At 39.5% G+C, this 17387-nt stretch overlaps 1 protein-coding gene across 2 annotated transcripts; it reads left to right on the top strand.

Moving 5' to 3' along the window:
* Positions 1-300: 300 nt before the first annotated feature.
* On the top strand, positions 301-17387 carry pik3r4 (phosphoinositide-3-kinase, regulatory subunit 4). 2 transcript variants are annotated; one of them, XM_062991277.1, is made up of 19 exons: positions 301-1048; positions 1132-1262; positions 3085-3694; positions 4423-4557; positions 5229-5450; positions 6139-6312; positions 6506-6651; positions 6772-6975; positions 8505-8706; positions 10847-10944; positions 11969-12191; positions 12989-13154; positions 13254-13418; positions 14243-14454; positions 14584-14715; positions 14897-14997; positions 15410-15498; positions 16653-16773; positions 16863-17387. In XM_062991277.1, the coding sequence occupies exons 1-19, from the start codon at positions 331-333 to the stop codon at positions 17031-17033; spliced, it is 4020 nt and encodes a 1339-aa protein (XP_062847347.1). In that variant the 5' UTR covers positions 301-330; the 3' UTR covers positions 17034-17387. The 2 variants fall into 2 exon arrangements, with proteins under 2 accessions (XP_062847347.1, XP_062847346.1); XM_062991276.1 differs by having other exon boundaries at positions 10847-11067.

The raw sequence follows: 17387 nt of genomic DNA, 5'->3' as shown, positions 1-17387 counted from the left end.
GATGTCCATCACTAATGTTTGACAAGAAAGGCATGGCACAAGAGCACAGTCAATTTTGTATTCATAATACAAATTATGTTTTTAAGCTACAAATAGCTTCAGTTAGTCTCTGGCTTACTTTCTGTCCCGTAACTTAGCCATACAGGCCATTGACCCACCATTATGGACACATTAGCAAAAATGTACACTGATTCCTGTTAGCTTAACTTTTAAACAATATCTAGCCTGTTTAAAATCAAGTTTGAGTGATGCTGTTGCAATGTTTTTTTTTTTTGTTAACAGATAAGGATCTACTTTGAGAAGAAAGTTTCACCCAAATCTTACAAAGACATGGGAAATCAGCTTGCTGGAATTGCTCCCTCACAGATACTCTCTGTAGACAGCTATTTCTCAGACATCCATGATTATGAATATGACAAAAGCCTGGGCAGTACCAGATTTTTCAAGGTGGCCCGAGCGAAGCACAGAGAGGGTTTAGTGGTAGTGAAAGTGTTTGCCATTCAGGACCCCTCATTACCCCTAACCAGCTACAAGCAAGAGCTGGAAGAATTGAAGATCCGGCTTCACTCTTCCCAGAACTGTTTGCCTTTTCAGAAAGCCACTCTCACAGAAAAAGCAGCCATTCTTTTTCGGCAGTACGTTCGTGACAACCTGTATGATCGTATTAGCACACGGCCATTCCTCAACAATATAGAAAAGAAATGGATTGCATTCCAGATCCTAAATGCTGTGGACCAGGCTCATAAGTCTGGTGTGCGTCATGGGGATATTAAGACAGAGAATGTTATGGTGACTAGCTGGAACTGGGTGCTGCTGACAGATTTTGCGAGTTTTAAACCCACGTATCTTCCTGAGGACAATCCGGCAGATTTCAACTACTTCTTTGATACATCACGAAGACGAACTTGCTACATAGCACCGGAGAGATTTGTGGATGGCAGTATGTTTGCTTCAGAGAGTGACCAGAACACACCACTTGTAGATCTTACCAGCAACAGCCAGAGGACCAGAGGAGAGCTCAAGCAACCCATGGACATTTTCTCAGCTGGTATGAATCAAGCTTGATATGTCCTTTTAAAAACCTTACTGAATTTTATGCATAACCTCTTACATTATTTGTCTGTTTTTCAGGTTGTGTTATTGCAGAACTGTTTACAGAAGGCATCCCACTCTTTGATCTCTCACAGTTGCTGGCCTACCGCAAGGGACAGTTTCAAACTGAAGTTCTGATGAAAATTGAAGACAAAAGTATCAGAGATCTGGTATTTGGACATGTTTATTTACATAGAGTGGTATTTTATTTTAAACTGCATGGGCATAACAGACAATGCAGTTTTGTCAAGTACATGCTACCCAGTTATTTTTCATTGACTTACCCTAGCTGGTGAAAAGATGTGATCGGCGGCTGTATGTCTTGGAATAGGGCATTTGACAACCACAGCCCTCCTCAATCGGGGGTGGGGGTGGCAGCAGCAACAAGAGAGAGTGGATTTGGTAAAAAAAAAAGGAAGAAATAAATAATTATATAACAAAATAATATGATAACAATAAACATAGGGCCTAAAATTGGAGCTAACATTATATCAGTACTTGTGATTTTTGGAAAGCTTGTCCAACAAACTTGGACATACAAGTTCTCAACATACCTTTTTCCTTATAGTGTATCTTTATATCATAGTGAGCCAAACCAAGGTTGGCAATCCGGGATGTAGACAGTGTTTTTGATTTAGTGGTTGATTAAGGACAGGTACAGGGGTTAGACAAAATAACTGAAACACCTTTCATTTTAGTGTGGGAGGTTTCATGGCTAAATTGGACCAGTTTGGTGGCCAAGCTTCATTAATTGCACATTGCACCAGTAAGAGCAGAGTGTGAAGGTTCAATTAGCAGGGTAAGAGCACAGTTTTGCTCAAAATATTGCAATGCACACAACATTATGGGTGACATACCAGAGTTTAAAAGAGGACAAATTGTTGGTGCACGTCTTGCTGGCGCATCTGTGACCAAGACAGCAAGTCTTTGTGATGTATCAAGAGCCACGGTATCCAGGGTAATGTCAGCATACCACCAAGAAGGACAAACCACATCCAACAGGATTAACTGTGGACGCAAGAGGAAGCTGTCTGAAAGGGATGTTCGGGTGCTAACCCGGATTGTATCCAAAAAACATAAAACCACGGCTGCCCAAATCACGGCAAAATTAAATGTGCACCTCAACTCTCCTGTTTCCACCAGAACTGTCCGTCGGGAGCTCCACAGGGTCAATATACACGGCCGAGCTGCTATAGCCAAACCTTTGGTCACTCGTGCCAATGCCAAACGTCGGTTTCAATGGTGCAAGGAGCGCAAATCTTGGGCTGTGGACAATGTGAAACATGTATTGTTCTCTGATGAGTCCACCTTTACTGTTTTCCCCACATCCGGGAGAGTTACGGTGTGGAGAAGCCCCAAAGAAGCGTACCACCCAGACTGTTGCATGCCCAGAGTGAAGCATGGGGGTGGATCAGTGATGGTTTGGGCTGCCATATCATGGCATTCCCTTGGCCCAATACTTGTGCTAGATGGGTGCGTCACTGCCAAGGACTACCGAACCATTCTGGAGGACCATGTGCATCCAATGGCGGTGCCGTGTATCAGGATGACAATGCACCAATACACACAGCAAGACTGGTGAAAGATTGGTTTGATGAACATGAAAGTGAAGTTGAACATCTCCCATGGCCTGCACAGTCACCAGATCTAAATATTATTGAGCCACTTTGGGGTGTTTTGGAGAAGCGAGTCAGGAAACGTTTTCCTCCACCAGCATCACGTAGTGACCTGGCCACTATCCTGCAAGAAGATTGGCTTAAAATCCCTCTGACCACTGTGCAGGACTTGTATATGTAATTTCCTAGACGAATTGACGCTGTATTGGCCGCAAAAGGAGGCCCTACACCATACTAATAAATGATTGTGGTCTAAAACCAGGTGTTTCAGTTATTTTGTCCAACCCCTGTATGTCAGCTGACCCATGAAATGTTACTGCATCATTTTTATAGAGGAGTCCCTTGAGATATGTTTATCTGTTGTAATTTTTTTTAGGTGGCCCAGATGATACAGCGAGAACCTGAAAAGCGTTTGAAAGCAGAAGAGTACTTGAAACAGCAAAGAGCCAAAGCATTTCCAGACATCTTTTATACTTTTCTTCAGCCCTACATGGCCCAGTTTGCGAAAGAGACATTCCAGTCTGCAGATGAGCGTGTGCTGGTAATTCGAAAAGACCTAGAGAACATTCTTCATAACCTGTGTGATGGCGGGCAAGCAGGGAAGTCTGAGAAGCAAGAGAAAGCATCTCATGAGCTTGGATCTAACAAAGAACATGGGCTGGTAGTGCTGGTGTCAGTTATTACATCATGTCTGCAGACCCTGCGCTTTTGTGATTCTAAGCTGGCGGCATTTGAGTTGGTGCTTCACCTGGCCAGTCGGCTGAGTGTGGAGATACTGCTTGATCGGATCACTCCTTATTTACTGCACTTCTGTAATGACTCAATGCCTCGTGTCAGGGCAGAGGCGGTGCGGACTCTGGCTAAAGTACTGGCACTGGTCAAAGAGGTGCCCCGCAATGATGTCAACATTTACCCAGAGTATATTCTGCCTGGTATCGCCCACTTGGCTCAAGATGAGGCCACTATTGTCAGACTTGCTTATGCAGGTAATAGCAAACTAATGCAGATTAATCAATATAATTGTTTTTGACTTCCTCAATTCAATTTCAAAGATCTATCTATCGAATCTAGCAATTCTTATGAGCTTAACTAGTTAGCAAGACTCAATACAGATCACATTAATCATCTGTGCATCAGTCCGCAGTCGTTTCAGATGAATATAATGCCTAGAATTGTTCAGCAATCAATAGGATCACTAGGTTTAATATTATTTACTGTGTGATGTTTACTTTTATTGTGAGTGATCATTTACAGGACAAAAGCTACAATAACTAAATCTTAGAGGTGCGTGCTTGTAATCTTGCTATAATCATGTCTCTGAACAGAGGAATAATGAGACTCATTGTGTAGATAGGGGGCGTACCCATTGACCCTAATAGGTGCTGTCAAACTAGCACTATTTATTTAGGCATAGAAAAGTCATCAGCTATGGTCATCATTATTACTTGCAAAGAAATGACTAGACAACGGTTTTAAACCTTCTACACCACCTAATTAATAATCTTAGTTTGCTGTATGCACATTTTGAACCTAGTGAATATTTAGGAAAACCCAGAAAGAAGTTAAAATAAATTAGCTGTGAACTGTGTAACTGTGAACTTCAACTGTAGCGTTTGTATTGCACAAACAAGTTACAATACATAAGTGAACAAAAACATTGCTAATTAAACATTGTGAATATGTTTTAACAGAACTTGTATTATTCTTTTATTAGAGAACATTGCTCACCTGGCCGAGACAGCTCTGCGTTTTCTAGAGTTGGTGCAGGAAAACAATCTTAACTCTGAACAGGACCTAAATGGAGAAGATGCTGAGGAAACTCTTCACCCCAACGAAAACTATGATTCAGGTGCATATTACTTTTATCAATTACCCAAAGACAACACGCATTAAATATGCAAAAACGTTCTGTGGGTCCAGGTTCATGTTAGATGGACTGAAAGAGAGTTGAAATGTGTGCGTTGGTCAGATGAGTCCATGTTTTAGCTTGTTTTGGGGAAAAATAGATGTTGAGTTCTCTGTGTCGAAAGGAACATCCTGACTGTTTTAAGATAAAGGTGCAAAAGCCAACATTTCATGATATGGTGAGAATCATGCTTGTATATTTGTAAAGATACCATTGGCAAAAAAAACCAATGATTTTAGAGAGACAAGTTGACGTTTTTACCCAGAAAGTCCATGGTTATTTTAGCTAAACAATACCAGGCCACATTCTGCACAAGCTACAACATCGCAGCTTTATTAACAAAGCCATGTCACAGTCCTTAATTCCTAGTAACAAAATACAACTAAAACATTGTTTTCCTTTGTTTTCTTACTTTATTTTCGCCACTTCTTCAGCACTGTTGTACTTAGGTATGCCTTTGAGGTGACATAGATGCCAAATTCAGTTTTTATTACTATTTTTAACCAAGGAGTCCAATAATAATAAAGCCCAATATAAAGTAACGTTAATGTGTTTAAAAAGGTTCCGATTAACACCTGGAAGAGAATATTTGGTCTTGTCTTTTTTCTTTACAGAACTGCAAGCATTGCATGAAATGGTTCAACAGAAAGTGGTGACGCTCCTCAGTGACCCTGAGAACATTGTGAAGCAGACACTGATGGAGAACGGCATTACACGCCTCTGTGTGTTTTTCGGAAGACAGAAGGCCAACGATGTGCTTCTTTCTCACATGATTACCTTTCTTAATGACAAAAATGACTGGCACCTTCGGGGAGCTTTCTTTGACAGTATTGTAGGTAAGTTGTGTTTAGTGTGTTTTTAATGTTTTGTGTCAAGCAAAGGAGCAGCAATTAGTAGCCTCAGTATCAGTATCCTTGTTTTTCCAAACAATTAAGAAGTGTAATTTATAGGAAAGTGACTTTTTACAGACTTTCTACTTTCTAGGGCCAGTGATAGCTCAGTGGTTAAGGTACTGGACTAGTAAACAGAAGGTTGCCGGTTCAAGCCCCGCCACCACCAAGTTGCCACTGTTGGGTCCCTGAGCAAGGCCCTTAACCCTCAATTGCTCATTGTGTTCAGCTCATTGTGTAAGTCGCTTTGGATAAAAGCGTCTGCTAAATGCTGAAAATGTAAATGTAAATGTACAGAGTGGTAAACATGCCTCTGTCCCAACAGTTTTTGAGTGTAATGCAGTCATCAAATTTTAAATGTGTTTCTTTTTACAAAATACAAAAAGTTGGTTGTTAAAAAACATAGCAATGGTTTATGTGTAATTTTGTAAGTTAAATAAAGGTTTAAGAAGATAAACATTTACATATACTTGTTTTCCTTGCTTTTTAATGACTAAAAATGATATTGTAGCAATATATTTGGCTGAAACTCATGAACTCAATACAGTAGTGTAAGATGCTACATTAATTTGCTCAATGGAAAACACACTTTGAATTAAGACTAAAACCAAAAGCTCTTTTCCTTCACCTGCAGGTGTGGCAGCTTATGTGGGATGGCAGAGTTCATCCATCCTGAAGCCGTTGCTGCAGCAGGGCCTGAGTGATGTGGAGGAGTTTGTCATCTATAAAGCCCTAAATGCTCTGACCTGCATGTGCCAGCTGGGACTACTGCAGAAACCTCACATCTATGAGTTTGTCAGCGATATTGGTAAATGTTTTATTTACATTTTTGGAACACTGGACATTGATAAATGTGTATCTGGATTAATAAAAGTTATAAGTGGCTCACCTATGTTTTAATCTTGGAGATGTAAATGATGCCAACAACTATGATCACATTAACAAATCACTGTCATTGATAAAAGAATTGGGAAAATAATAATGGTGTGTTGTCTTGTTAGCGCCTTTCTTGTGTCATCCGAACCTGTGGATCCGTTACGGAGCTGTGGGCTTCATTACTGTGGTTGCGCAACACCTGAACATTGCTGATGTGTATTGCAAACTCATGCCTTACCTTAACCCTTTCATTACTCAGCCTATCATACAGGTGAGACTGCATATCAACATATACTACAAAGATCTCAAATTAAACACTTAGTCTAATAGGTTCTAAACATTTTGTCAGACCATGTTTTAGTTGTTAAATGTTTTGGGTGCTTTTTGGCAGATTGATAAGGAGATCGTGCTTCTGAGTGTGCTTAAAGAACCTGTAAGTCGCTCCATTTTTGACTACGCACTCCGCTCCAAAGATATCAGCAGCCTCTTTCGACACCTGCTGCTGCGTCAGAAAAAACGTAACGGGTCAATTCCTGAGTGCCCCATTCCTGAGGATCCTGCTATAGCACAGCTACTCAAGAAGCTTCTTTCACAGGTCAGACCTAAGAGCCTAAACTTGTCTTTAAAACTACATGAAAAAAGGTTGTGTTCATACAGTAACAAATCAATTATGAAATTGTCATTTTTAATTAGCCTTCGGGCGGCATGGTGGTATTAAGTCCACCAACACTGACTGACAATTCATTATATCAACACTTCTTTACAGTTAATTTTCAGGGCAGTGTACTGCCTTGTACAAAGACTGTAGAATATATAGACAGCATACCATATTTGACACATTTCATTCCATTTAGGCATTGTGTGTGTTTCAGATTCTATTTTATATTTAAGTGTTTCATATTATATTTTATTATTCTACCAAGAACAGATGAGCACATACCTAGAAACTCCTAGGTTCTTCCTAGCCTAGAAGCACCATTGCCCAACCCCAGAGTGGGACTTTAAGAAACTCAACACCATCAACCGTACTGAAAACCAAAAGTTGAGGGCACAACCCATGAAATATTAACATTCTTATATATAAGTAGTAACCTCCATGGTTCCAAAGCAATATATACTGACAGCAGTAATATTAACCCTAAATCTCCAACACAGAATTCACCACCCAGACCTGAGATCCGGTTTTAGAAAGTTTTGCAGAGGCCAACACCCTGCTTATGTAACATCATCAAGAGCTCCTATTAAGCTCTGACTCAAATCCTGCCTTGAAGCCATGGAATCAGTAAACACAGATCCACCCAAAATAGTATATCCTCACCAAAGCAAGGCCATTATGGCATTACAGGAAATAAACATGCAGATATGACAGATAAATTACCAAATGCTGCTTTCCCCAATCTTGACATCAACTGCGTAATAAAAACCTACATTACAGACAGATGGCAAACAGAATAGAATAAGGAAATAAACAATAAGCTTAATGAAGATTAATACTAACACACAGTAATTCCTGGGAATAAAGACAAATACTACTACTATTTACTAGAATGCAAGCTACTCATGCAGTTGTCAGTAACACACCCCAAACTATGACAGATGCTGTCTTTTGAACATTGTATTGATGACATGTTGGATATTGGCAATATTTTTGGCATGTAGAACTGGGAATTGAGTATTGGTTTTCTACCTTGCCCTTTATGAACAGGGATATTTCCAGATTCTCTTTTATGTTTAATGTTATGGACTATAGACGTTGAAACCCCTTAATTATTTCTAGCATCACTGGGAAAGTTTCAAAACAGGTATATTTTAATACCACAAAATCTTATATTGCCCCTGTTCCAACTCTTTCGGAATGTGTTATAGGCATCAAATTATACATTTATGAATATTTCCAAAAATCAATTAAATTGATTAGGTAAAACTGATGTAGACCATTGTTTATTTATTTATTGTTTTGCTAATGCGCAACTGGGTATGCTGAGCACAACAGAACAAATGTCTTCTATTTAAATGTGATTAGTGCCTCTAACTTCATGATGATGTTGACTGATTTTGAGTTTCTTGTACTCTTGTACTTGACATTGTAAGCTCATGTCACCCGATTTAAAATCTGTGTCCTAGGGAATGACTGAGGCTGAGGAAGACAAACTCTTGGCTCTGAAAGACTTCATGCTAAAGTCCAGCAAGGCCAAGGCCAACATTGTAGACCAGACACACATGAATGATGCAGTCCAGAGTGGCATCATTGACCTGGGCATGTTGGGTATCAGTGGGCGCCAAGTAGATCTGATCAAACCAAAGCCGGAGTCTGAGGATAAAAGAGGTATGTAGCACGTTGGCATTACCAGTCATACTGTTGAGTATTTTTTGTTTATTCATCACTTCTTTATGTTTAGATAGTAGGATAATGTTTCATGTTTTATCTGTTTGCAGACTTTATCTCTACTTCATTGGGTATTACTTAGCTTTTAATAAGCATGACTGTCTTTGAAGTGGAATTTATTTTACCCACTTTTTACTGCTAAAGGCTTTTACTGTCATAACATTACTAAACACATGCTGTATTGTGCTCTCCCTTAATGCCTATTGTTAGGAAAGAAATAGTTACCTAATTATTAGGGAGTTTTTTGAAGCTGGTATGTTGCAATTGCATGGAATTATTAAAGTATTGGTTTGTGGGTAGTCTTGCAGGATAAGGTATGTTTTTCTATGAGATTAGATATCTGGTGAAAGTACTTGGTATTGAAGGCACTAAACAGCAACCTATGTATTCATAATTCATGTGTATAAATAGAGTTTCTTAGTTGGGTTTTAATGCTTTAGTGTATTTTTGCAGCTTTTTTTGCTTTTAGCTGCCACTTGTATTTTTTTCTCAGTTGTACAGCAGAGACACACCTTTTCTTTTAATGCTACAGTGTATGGTGCTTTAACTGAACAGTTTATTATAAGATTGATTTATTTAGCATGTAATGTGCTTTTTGGTAATGTAACATTCAACCTGATACTTAACTGGCATGTTATCTGGTGATTTATTTTTAGCTTTGTGAGCTTGCATTCATGGTTATGAAAGCTGGGCATTGTTTACACAGCCCATGCAAGTGAATACCAGGTGGCATCTCAAACCGCATTTTGTGTGCAACATAGTATGTAAGCATGGTATCGGTAATGGAAACAAATGTGTGATTTCAGTAAATATTATTTACATATGTACAGTATATACACATATCATTTTTTATATTTCTATACTTTTGCCATACTCACTGCTGTCAGTGTCATTCAGGAACTGACCATATGAGGCCAGGCATTGTCTTGTATCTGGAAGAACCCTGACAATCACTCTGAAGATTTTATTCTGGTACCTAATGACAATTGGGTGGCACGGTGGCTCAGTGAATAGCACTGTCGCCTTACAGCAAGAAGGTCCTGGGTTTGATCCCCAGGTGGGGCGGTCCGAGTCCATTCTGTGTGGAGTTTGCATGTTCTCCCCGTGTCTGCGTGGGTTTCCTCCCATGACTGTGTTTGACATTAAACTTGTGAACCCCTAATGAACCCTAATGAGTAACTATCTTTTCTGTCATGAATGTAACCAAAGTGTAAAACATGATGTTAATTTCCTAATAAAACAAAAACCTAATGACAATTAAGGTGCTGTTGGGTATCACATGGATGTTAGTGCAACCCTTCATGGATATGCCTCCCCAGACTATCACTTACCTGCAGGCATAACGTAATGTTCACCACCGTGTCTCCCGACTATTTCATGTCTGTCACACATGCTCTCATCTGTGAAGAGAATGTGGTGCCAATGGTGGACCTGCTAATTTTGGTGTTCTTTGGTGAATGCCAGTCAAGCTGCACAGTACTGGTCTGTTAGCACAGGTCCTACTAAAGACCCCTATGAAGTCTGTTTCTGAGGGTTTGGTCAGAAACACGAACATCATTATCCCTCTAGAGGTCATTGTGTTGGGCTCTGGCAGTGCTCCTTCTGTTCCTCCTTGCACTAAGGAGGAGATACCGGTCCTGATGCTGGGTTAATGCCCCTCTAAGGGCCTTTATATACTCCATGCTCTTGAGAATGTATTTGGAGACACAGCAAACCTTTTTTGACGGCTTGTTTGGATGTGCCATCCTGGAGTAGCTGAACTATCTGTGAAACTTAAATGGGCATTTGAGCATTGAAAGGTTGACCAAGCCATGCATTTCTTCATTTTCTTTTTTAAACCCAGTCTTGAGTTATTTTGGCTTAATTTTAAGGGGACAGATTGTGGTTTTATAAACTTCTAGTGGTGATAATTAAACTGTATATAAAAAGTATATCAAATTGCATACACCAGTACTTGTTTTTTCTCCTATTGTAACTTTTAGACTGATATGTTTTTCACAAAGTGAAATAAACTAAAATTTGCAGAATATTTTAAGACAGATTTTAAAATGTAATTTCATGTTTTGTTTCCACCCCCCAGCTCGTAAGCACACAAAGCAAGACTCTAACCTGAATGAGGAGTGGAAGAGCATGTTTGGTTCTCTGGACCCCCCCAGCTCTGCACCATCTCCGCCGACGGTACCTACTGTTGTAGTTGCGAGCGGTGGTGGGGAACCCAATGGAACTCTGGCCGGAAGGCGTCTGCAATCTGAGAGTTCCTCCCAGACTGTTAACCTCCCTCATGTTCCATCCTCAACCCAGGTCGACCGCTGAGCCGACTGCAAACATTCCCTCCTATCCTCCCACTCTGCATCTCTTTTCCTGCATGTACCCCTATCTTAGCCTTTTCCTCTCATCTTCCATAGACATGTGCTTGCCTTCACTCATCACCTTTCATGTTTTCTAACGCTTCAGACTAGATTTTACATGGAGGCCTGTTGTAATTAATTATTTTTGCTGTCTGAATCAGTCATTTTGTTGTTGGTCTCCCATCTTTGTTTAGAATATACAGGCCAAAGTATATATTATATATTCTGAAACTCATTCATTTGATAATTATTGTCTCATACAAATTACAAAAATGTTTTTTCTTTACCTTTGGTACTCAGTGTTTATTTACAATCATGGAAAGGTTGTTATTTTGGTAAGACGTTACCATAGCCATTTGATAAGAGTTGTATAACTTCATTTTCTTTACACTAACAGTGCATTATTAGTATAAAGAAAATGAATTTAATATTATAATTGATTGAAGGTTGGCTATCCTTCCACACTGTCTGTGATTAGTTACAGCTTTAATAAATGTTATGTTAATTTTAGATGCATATAAGGAAAGAAATGCAGTCACAATGCAAGCCCTGCTCATTCTCAACTTCAGATATTATGCTATTCTTTTACAGATACCAACCTAAAAGGTTTATCAGAATATGTTTTAACCCCGTTTTTGGTCACAAAAGCGTTCATAGCATTCACTACATTTGTAAAGGTTTTATTGCTCTACTTAAACTCGCCATTTCTGTAACATTTTGGTCTGGTATTAGCCCTAAAATTATTCAACTATACTTGCAGTGTGTCTATATACCTAGTCAAATTGTTCACAAATGAAGACAAAAGTGGGCTTTAACTTCACTAAACTAGGCTCTTTCACCTTTCTCTTAACCAGGTGCCTGACATTGGAGGCACTCAGCCCAGAAAAACCACAGCACTTCCTGCGATTCAGGTGGTGCAGTCAGTGAGTGGAGCAGCCACGTACCAGCGGCGTGTGACCACGTGCAAGGCAGAGCTGCAGCAGTTAGTGCAGCAGAAGAGGGAGCAGTGCAATGCTGAGCGCATGGCCAAGCAAATGATGGAGGGTGCAGAGTGGGAGAGCAGGCCTCCACTGCCAGGTACACAGCTGCAACTAATCAAACACAACTATTTTAAACCACAACATCTGGAATTCTTTAGCTCACATGTTTAAATCTCATGCAGTCACGTAAACCACTTCAAATAATGACAAAACATGTGGGTCTTGACAATACAGTTTTTCAGATGTCGGCTCATATTTTAAACATTTAGCCTACCACTGACATTCTACAACAAGTTTTCACCATAATCTTAATCATATACACCGACCAGGCATAACATTATGACCACTGACAAGTGAAGTGAATAACAATAATTATCTCTATAACACGGCACCTGTTAGTGGGTGGGATATATTAGGCAGCAAGTGAACATTTTATTCTTAAAGTTGATGTGTTAGAAGCAGGAAAAATTTGCAAGCGTGAGGATTTGAGCGAGTTTGACAAGGGCCAAATTGCAGCTCCTGTGGGGTGTTTCCGGTCTGCAGTGGTCAGTATCTATTAAAAGTGGTCCAAGGAAGGAACTGTGGTAAACCGGCAACAGGGTCATGGGCGGCCAAGGCTCATTGATGCACGTGGGGAGCGATGGCTGGCCCTTGTGGTCCGATCCCATAGACGAGCTACTGTAGCTACTAGCTGCTGAAGAAATTAATGCTGGTTCTGATAGAAAGGTGTCAGAATACACAGTGCATCGCAGTTTGTTGCATATGGGGCTGCATAGCCGCAGAAGATCATTCATTCAATCGTGAAGTTTAAATTGCCAATAAAATGTCAATATCCATTTAAGTGTGTAGAAGTGAATGATTTTTGTGACACTGATGAGTATTGTACTATTGCAGGATGGCATCCTAAAGGATTGCTTGTAGCTCATCTCCATGAACATAAGTCAGCTGTAAACCGAATTCGAGTCTCTGACGAGCACTCTATATTTGCAACATGCTCCAATGATGGAACTGTAAAGATCTGGGACAGCCAAAAAATGGAGGGAAAGACAACAACCACCAGGTGAACCACCCTTATTCAACATCTTGCTCTTTTTAATGTTTATCAGATGGAAGAGATTACTATGGTATTCTTTAAAAACAGTGATGATATTCTCTTTAGATCAGTGCTGACTTATTCCCGCTTTGGTGGTCCTGCGAAGACCTTGACCTTTTGTCAGGGATCACATTACCTTGCTGTCGCTTCAGACAACGGCTCCGTTCAGCTTCTTGCAGTTGAGGCCAACAAGCCACCCAAGTCCCCAAAGGTTCAGCCGTGTCAAACCAGGTATTCACTGACTGCATCAAATATTCACTTTAAGACATTTAAGATTGACTTTTATTAGCAGTAAAATGTAAATATAATATATACATTTCTTTTTATGCTAATTTTGATACTTAAACTGGTTTTATGTATAAGTTTATCACACAAACCAATGCTGTATTAGCCAGTCACTGCTTATATGATTTTGCAAAGCAAATTACTTAAAGTGACTTGGTCACCCCCTCTTAACTTGTAGCATTATTCTTTATTATCATCACAGCGTTTAGTGGTAATAAATACACTATATTTCAAAAAGTAGGTGGACACCCCTTCCAGTTATGGAGTTCAGGTGTTTTAGCCAGGCTTTGTGGCAAAAAAAAACTTTGTGGCAGCAGTTGAAGGACTTTTGATGGAGGAACTCCAGTGGCCTGCACAAAGCCCTAACCTTAACCCCACTGAACACCTTTGGAATAAATCGGAAAGTCTGTTATAAGCTATGCCTTCTGGTCCAACATTAGTGCCCGACATAGTAAATTCTCTTTTTAACATAGTCCAAAATCTTCTGGCCTTACCGGAATAGTGCTGGCTGTTATAAATTAAAGAAGGTGGTTAACTCTGTATTAATGCCTATGGTTGTGTCCACATATTATTGGCCGTAAAGTGTAGCTTGTTAAATAAGATATATTTAACATTTTCTAACACATTTTCCACATAAAGTTACAATATAATAATGTAATAACTACAACCCCTAATAAATCCACCTTTAAATGAATCTGGGATTTTAAATAAATCCACATTTAAATGAATCTGTGCCCATTGCTGTGAGTAATCCATGATGTGATTGGCAGATTTCTGGATTTGAAAGAGGATGGCTGTGTGGTGGATTTGCATCATTTTAACTCGGGGGCTCAGTCCGTGCTGGCCTATGCCACAGTTAATGGCTCTCTGGTGGGCTGGGACCTGCGCAGCAACACCAATGCTTGGACCCTCCATCACGACCTGCGGCTTGGCCTTATAACCTCTTTTGCTGTGGACATGCACCAATGCTGGCTTTGTGTGGGTAAGTACGGTCAGAGAATTATGCTTTAAATGTGCTCTGTTTATCTAACAAAATACTGTTATTTATTGTAAAGCTAAATACTCTTCTGGGAAATGCATTAACTGGTTGGCTGTACATGCTGGTTCAAAGGTACAAGCAATGGAACAATGGCTTGTTGGGATATGAGATTCCAGTTGCCAATCTCCAACCACTCCCACCCAGCCCGAGCTCGAATAAGACGTCTGCTCATGCACCCCCTCTACCAGTCCTCTGTCATCACAGGTTAGAATTAGGGTAACCCTTTTATTTAGAACATGAATAATACCTGTTAACATCTGAAACCACTTTGCATTTTTTAATCTGCTAAATGTTCCCTTTATCTTTTGCATTAGTATTAAAATATTACTGCACATAAGAATAATGATTATAAGGTTTATAGTAATTCTCTAATCATGTTTCTCAGCTGTTCAAGGAAACAATGAGGTGTCAATGTGGGACATGGAGACAGGAGACAGGAAGTTCACTTTGTGGGCCAGCTCTGCTCCACCCCTCTCTGAGATGCAGGCATGTAATAACTCATTTCAATGCACTCCCATTGTGATCTCTGTATTACAATTTGCAGTTTAAGTACATCTACATAGATGGACAAAATAATGAAAAATAACTGTATATTATAATATACTAAAGCCATCCTTTACTTAGGCAATTTTTTTGAAGTAAATCTTCCAGTTGTTGCTCAGGTATTTAGGGGTCACCACATGGGGTCTGGTTGGCACAATTTTTACACTGAATTGCCTTCCTGACATGACTCGTGTATTTTTATCCGGGCTTGGGACTAGCACTGAGAGTGGACTGACAAGTGCATCTCCTAAAAGCTAATCTGTCTGGACCCACCATCTTTCCACTATATCTCAAAAGTGCTTGATTATCAGTGGAATTGACTCTGACGCTTGATTGACTCTGCATCCTCTTACAGCCTTCGCCTCATAGTGTACATGGTATATACTGCAGCCCTGCAGACGGCAACCCTCTTCTACTCACTGCTGGTTCGGACATGAGAATAAGGTATGTCTAGTTACAGTGCTGTGTTCTCTATTACTGAAAGTGAATGATTCCTTTTAGTTCAATAGTTTTTAGTTGTTCCTGGAATTCAGTTGACGATTGATTACATGTAGGTTGATCATGGCTTTTTCCAGTATGGCCATACTGCTTATAGTTTTATGCTTGTTCTTTATTGTTGTCTAATCAATACAGTTAGGATCGATAAAATTTAGCACAAAACCTGGAAGGTGCTATGTTCTTAACTTTCCAAGCACACTGTCAGCACAAGTAAATGTGGCCCAAATCTGATGGTTTTTGTTTTGTTTTTACATCTGCTAGCATTTTCATTAGAATAAAAAAAAAAAAAAACCAAAAAACCACACAGAATCTGTGATTTACTTCAGATCTGGTCCACGTTACAGTACAGTATACAGCAGTTCAGGGTTAGTTTTTTGAAAATTTGATCTGATAGCAATAATGGCAACATGCCTTGTGTGAATTTTTTTTTTTTTTTTTTTTTTTTTTTTTTTTTTTTTTTTTTACTTTGGTAGCACAGGTCATTCAGATTAAGGCAGTGGTAGCTCAATGGTTAAGGTACTGTACTAGTAATTGGAAGGTTGCTGGTTCAATCAACAAAAGCCCAGAAATACCATGTGTTATTTTTTGTTTTATCTTGCAATCTCATGATAACAAAAGTAGTTTTCTTGAGCTCATGACTTATTTTTCCTGTTGCAATAACAAATATTGCATACACTCCCCCAAAACTAACAAAACTAGCACTGATAAACATAGTTATTTCCTGTTGCGTTAGTATTTAATCAAAGTAAAAATAAATGCTTGGATCCATAACATGATGTACAGAACAGAGGTAGTCTATGCATTTGATCACCTAAACTCATCATGAGAAAAACAAGCTGTGGTATCACATGGCCTTTCTGGACTCTGTTGGGCCCTAACCTTCAATTGCTTCGTTCAGTCACTTTGGATAAAAGCGTGTGCTAAATGTCAAATGTAGATTAGGATGAGATATAAGCAACACTAAAAATTTAATGTGTCTGATTTAAGCCAAAAAACTGAATTAAATACTAGAACTTGTACAATATCAATGTAGCCTTAAACCATTAATAAGATACACTTCATTTGGTAAGATTATAACATGATACTATGTACATCTTTAGATTTTGGGACCTTGCGTATCCAGAAAGATCCTATATTGTTGCTGGTGGTGCCAATGATTCTTTACACTGCCCCTCTGTATTCTACAACCGCAAGATCATTGAAGGAACAGAAGTAGTCCAGGTTTGATACTTTTGATCACCTGTTTTCTAATATTTTTGTATTCACTGGCTTGGCTGTACAAAACATTCTGTTCATTTCACCTTCACTAGGAGATCCACAGTAAGCAAAAGAGTGGCTCCACTGAGGACGTCCCTCGTCGAGGCCCAGAGTCCCTGCCTGTGGGCCACCATGACATCATCACTGACATAGCCACTTTCCAGACAACTCAAGGCTTTATAGTTACCTCTTCTAGAGATGGCATAGTAAAAGTGTGGAAATGAAAGCACTTATAAAGAACACCTACATGCAGGTCTGTTTAGGGCGGTAATGTGCAATGTCTAGCTTAAGATCACTCTATGTGACCATAGCATGTCTGTGCAATTATTCACAATACCAACCACAGTGAGAAGCATTCAGTTAATGCCAACACAAGTGGATTATGTTTCCTTTTTGGATGTGTAAAGTGTAAATGTGACGATCATGCAATGTATCAGGCCAAACCCATAACTGTCTTTTAGTTATAACAATGGCCTCTCCGAATCGGAATATCAGCTATATTTGTCATATTAGTGCAAATTCATAGGCAGTTGATTATGGTCATCAGTATTCTGAAATAAAGATGATCTGTAAATGTG

Source organism: Trichomycterus rosablanca, chromosome 3, assembly GCF_030014385.1.
Source record: "Trichomycterus rosablanca isolate fTriRos1 chromosome 3, fTriRos1.hap1, whole genome shotgun sequence".
Lineage (NCBI taxonomy): Eukaryota > Metazoa > Chordata > Actinopteri > Siluriformes > Trichomycteridae > Trichomycterus > Trichomycterus rosablanca.
The sequence above is the reverse complement of the archived record's forward strand: the minus strand, read 5'-3'. Positions and strand labels throughout refer to the sequence as shown.

What these genes read in the sequence shown, in the direction of transcription:
- pik3r4 (XM_062991276.1), top strand. Translation starts at nt 331, where the DNA reads ATGGGAAATCAGCTTGCTGGAATTGCTCCCTCACAGATACTCTCTGTA. An exon ending in TGTCAGACTTGCTTATGCAG is followed by an intron (nt 3,695 to 4,422) that starts GTAATAGCAAAC and finishes TTCTTTTATTAG; the next exon opens with AGAACATTGCTCACCTGGCC. An exon ending in TTTCTTTGACAGTATTGTAG is followed by an intron (nt 5,451 to 6,138) that starts GTAAGTTGTGTT and finishes CTTCACCTGCAG; the next exon opens with GTGTGGCAGCTTATGTGGGA.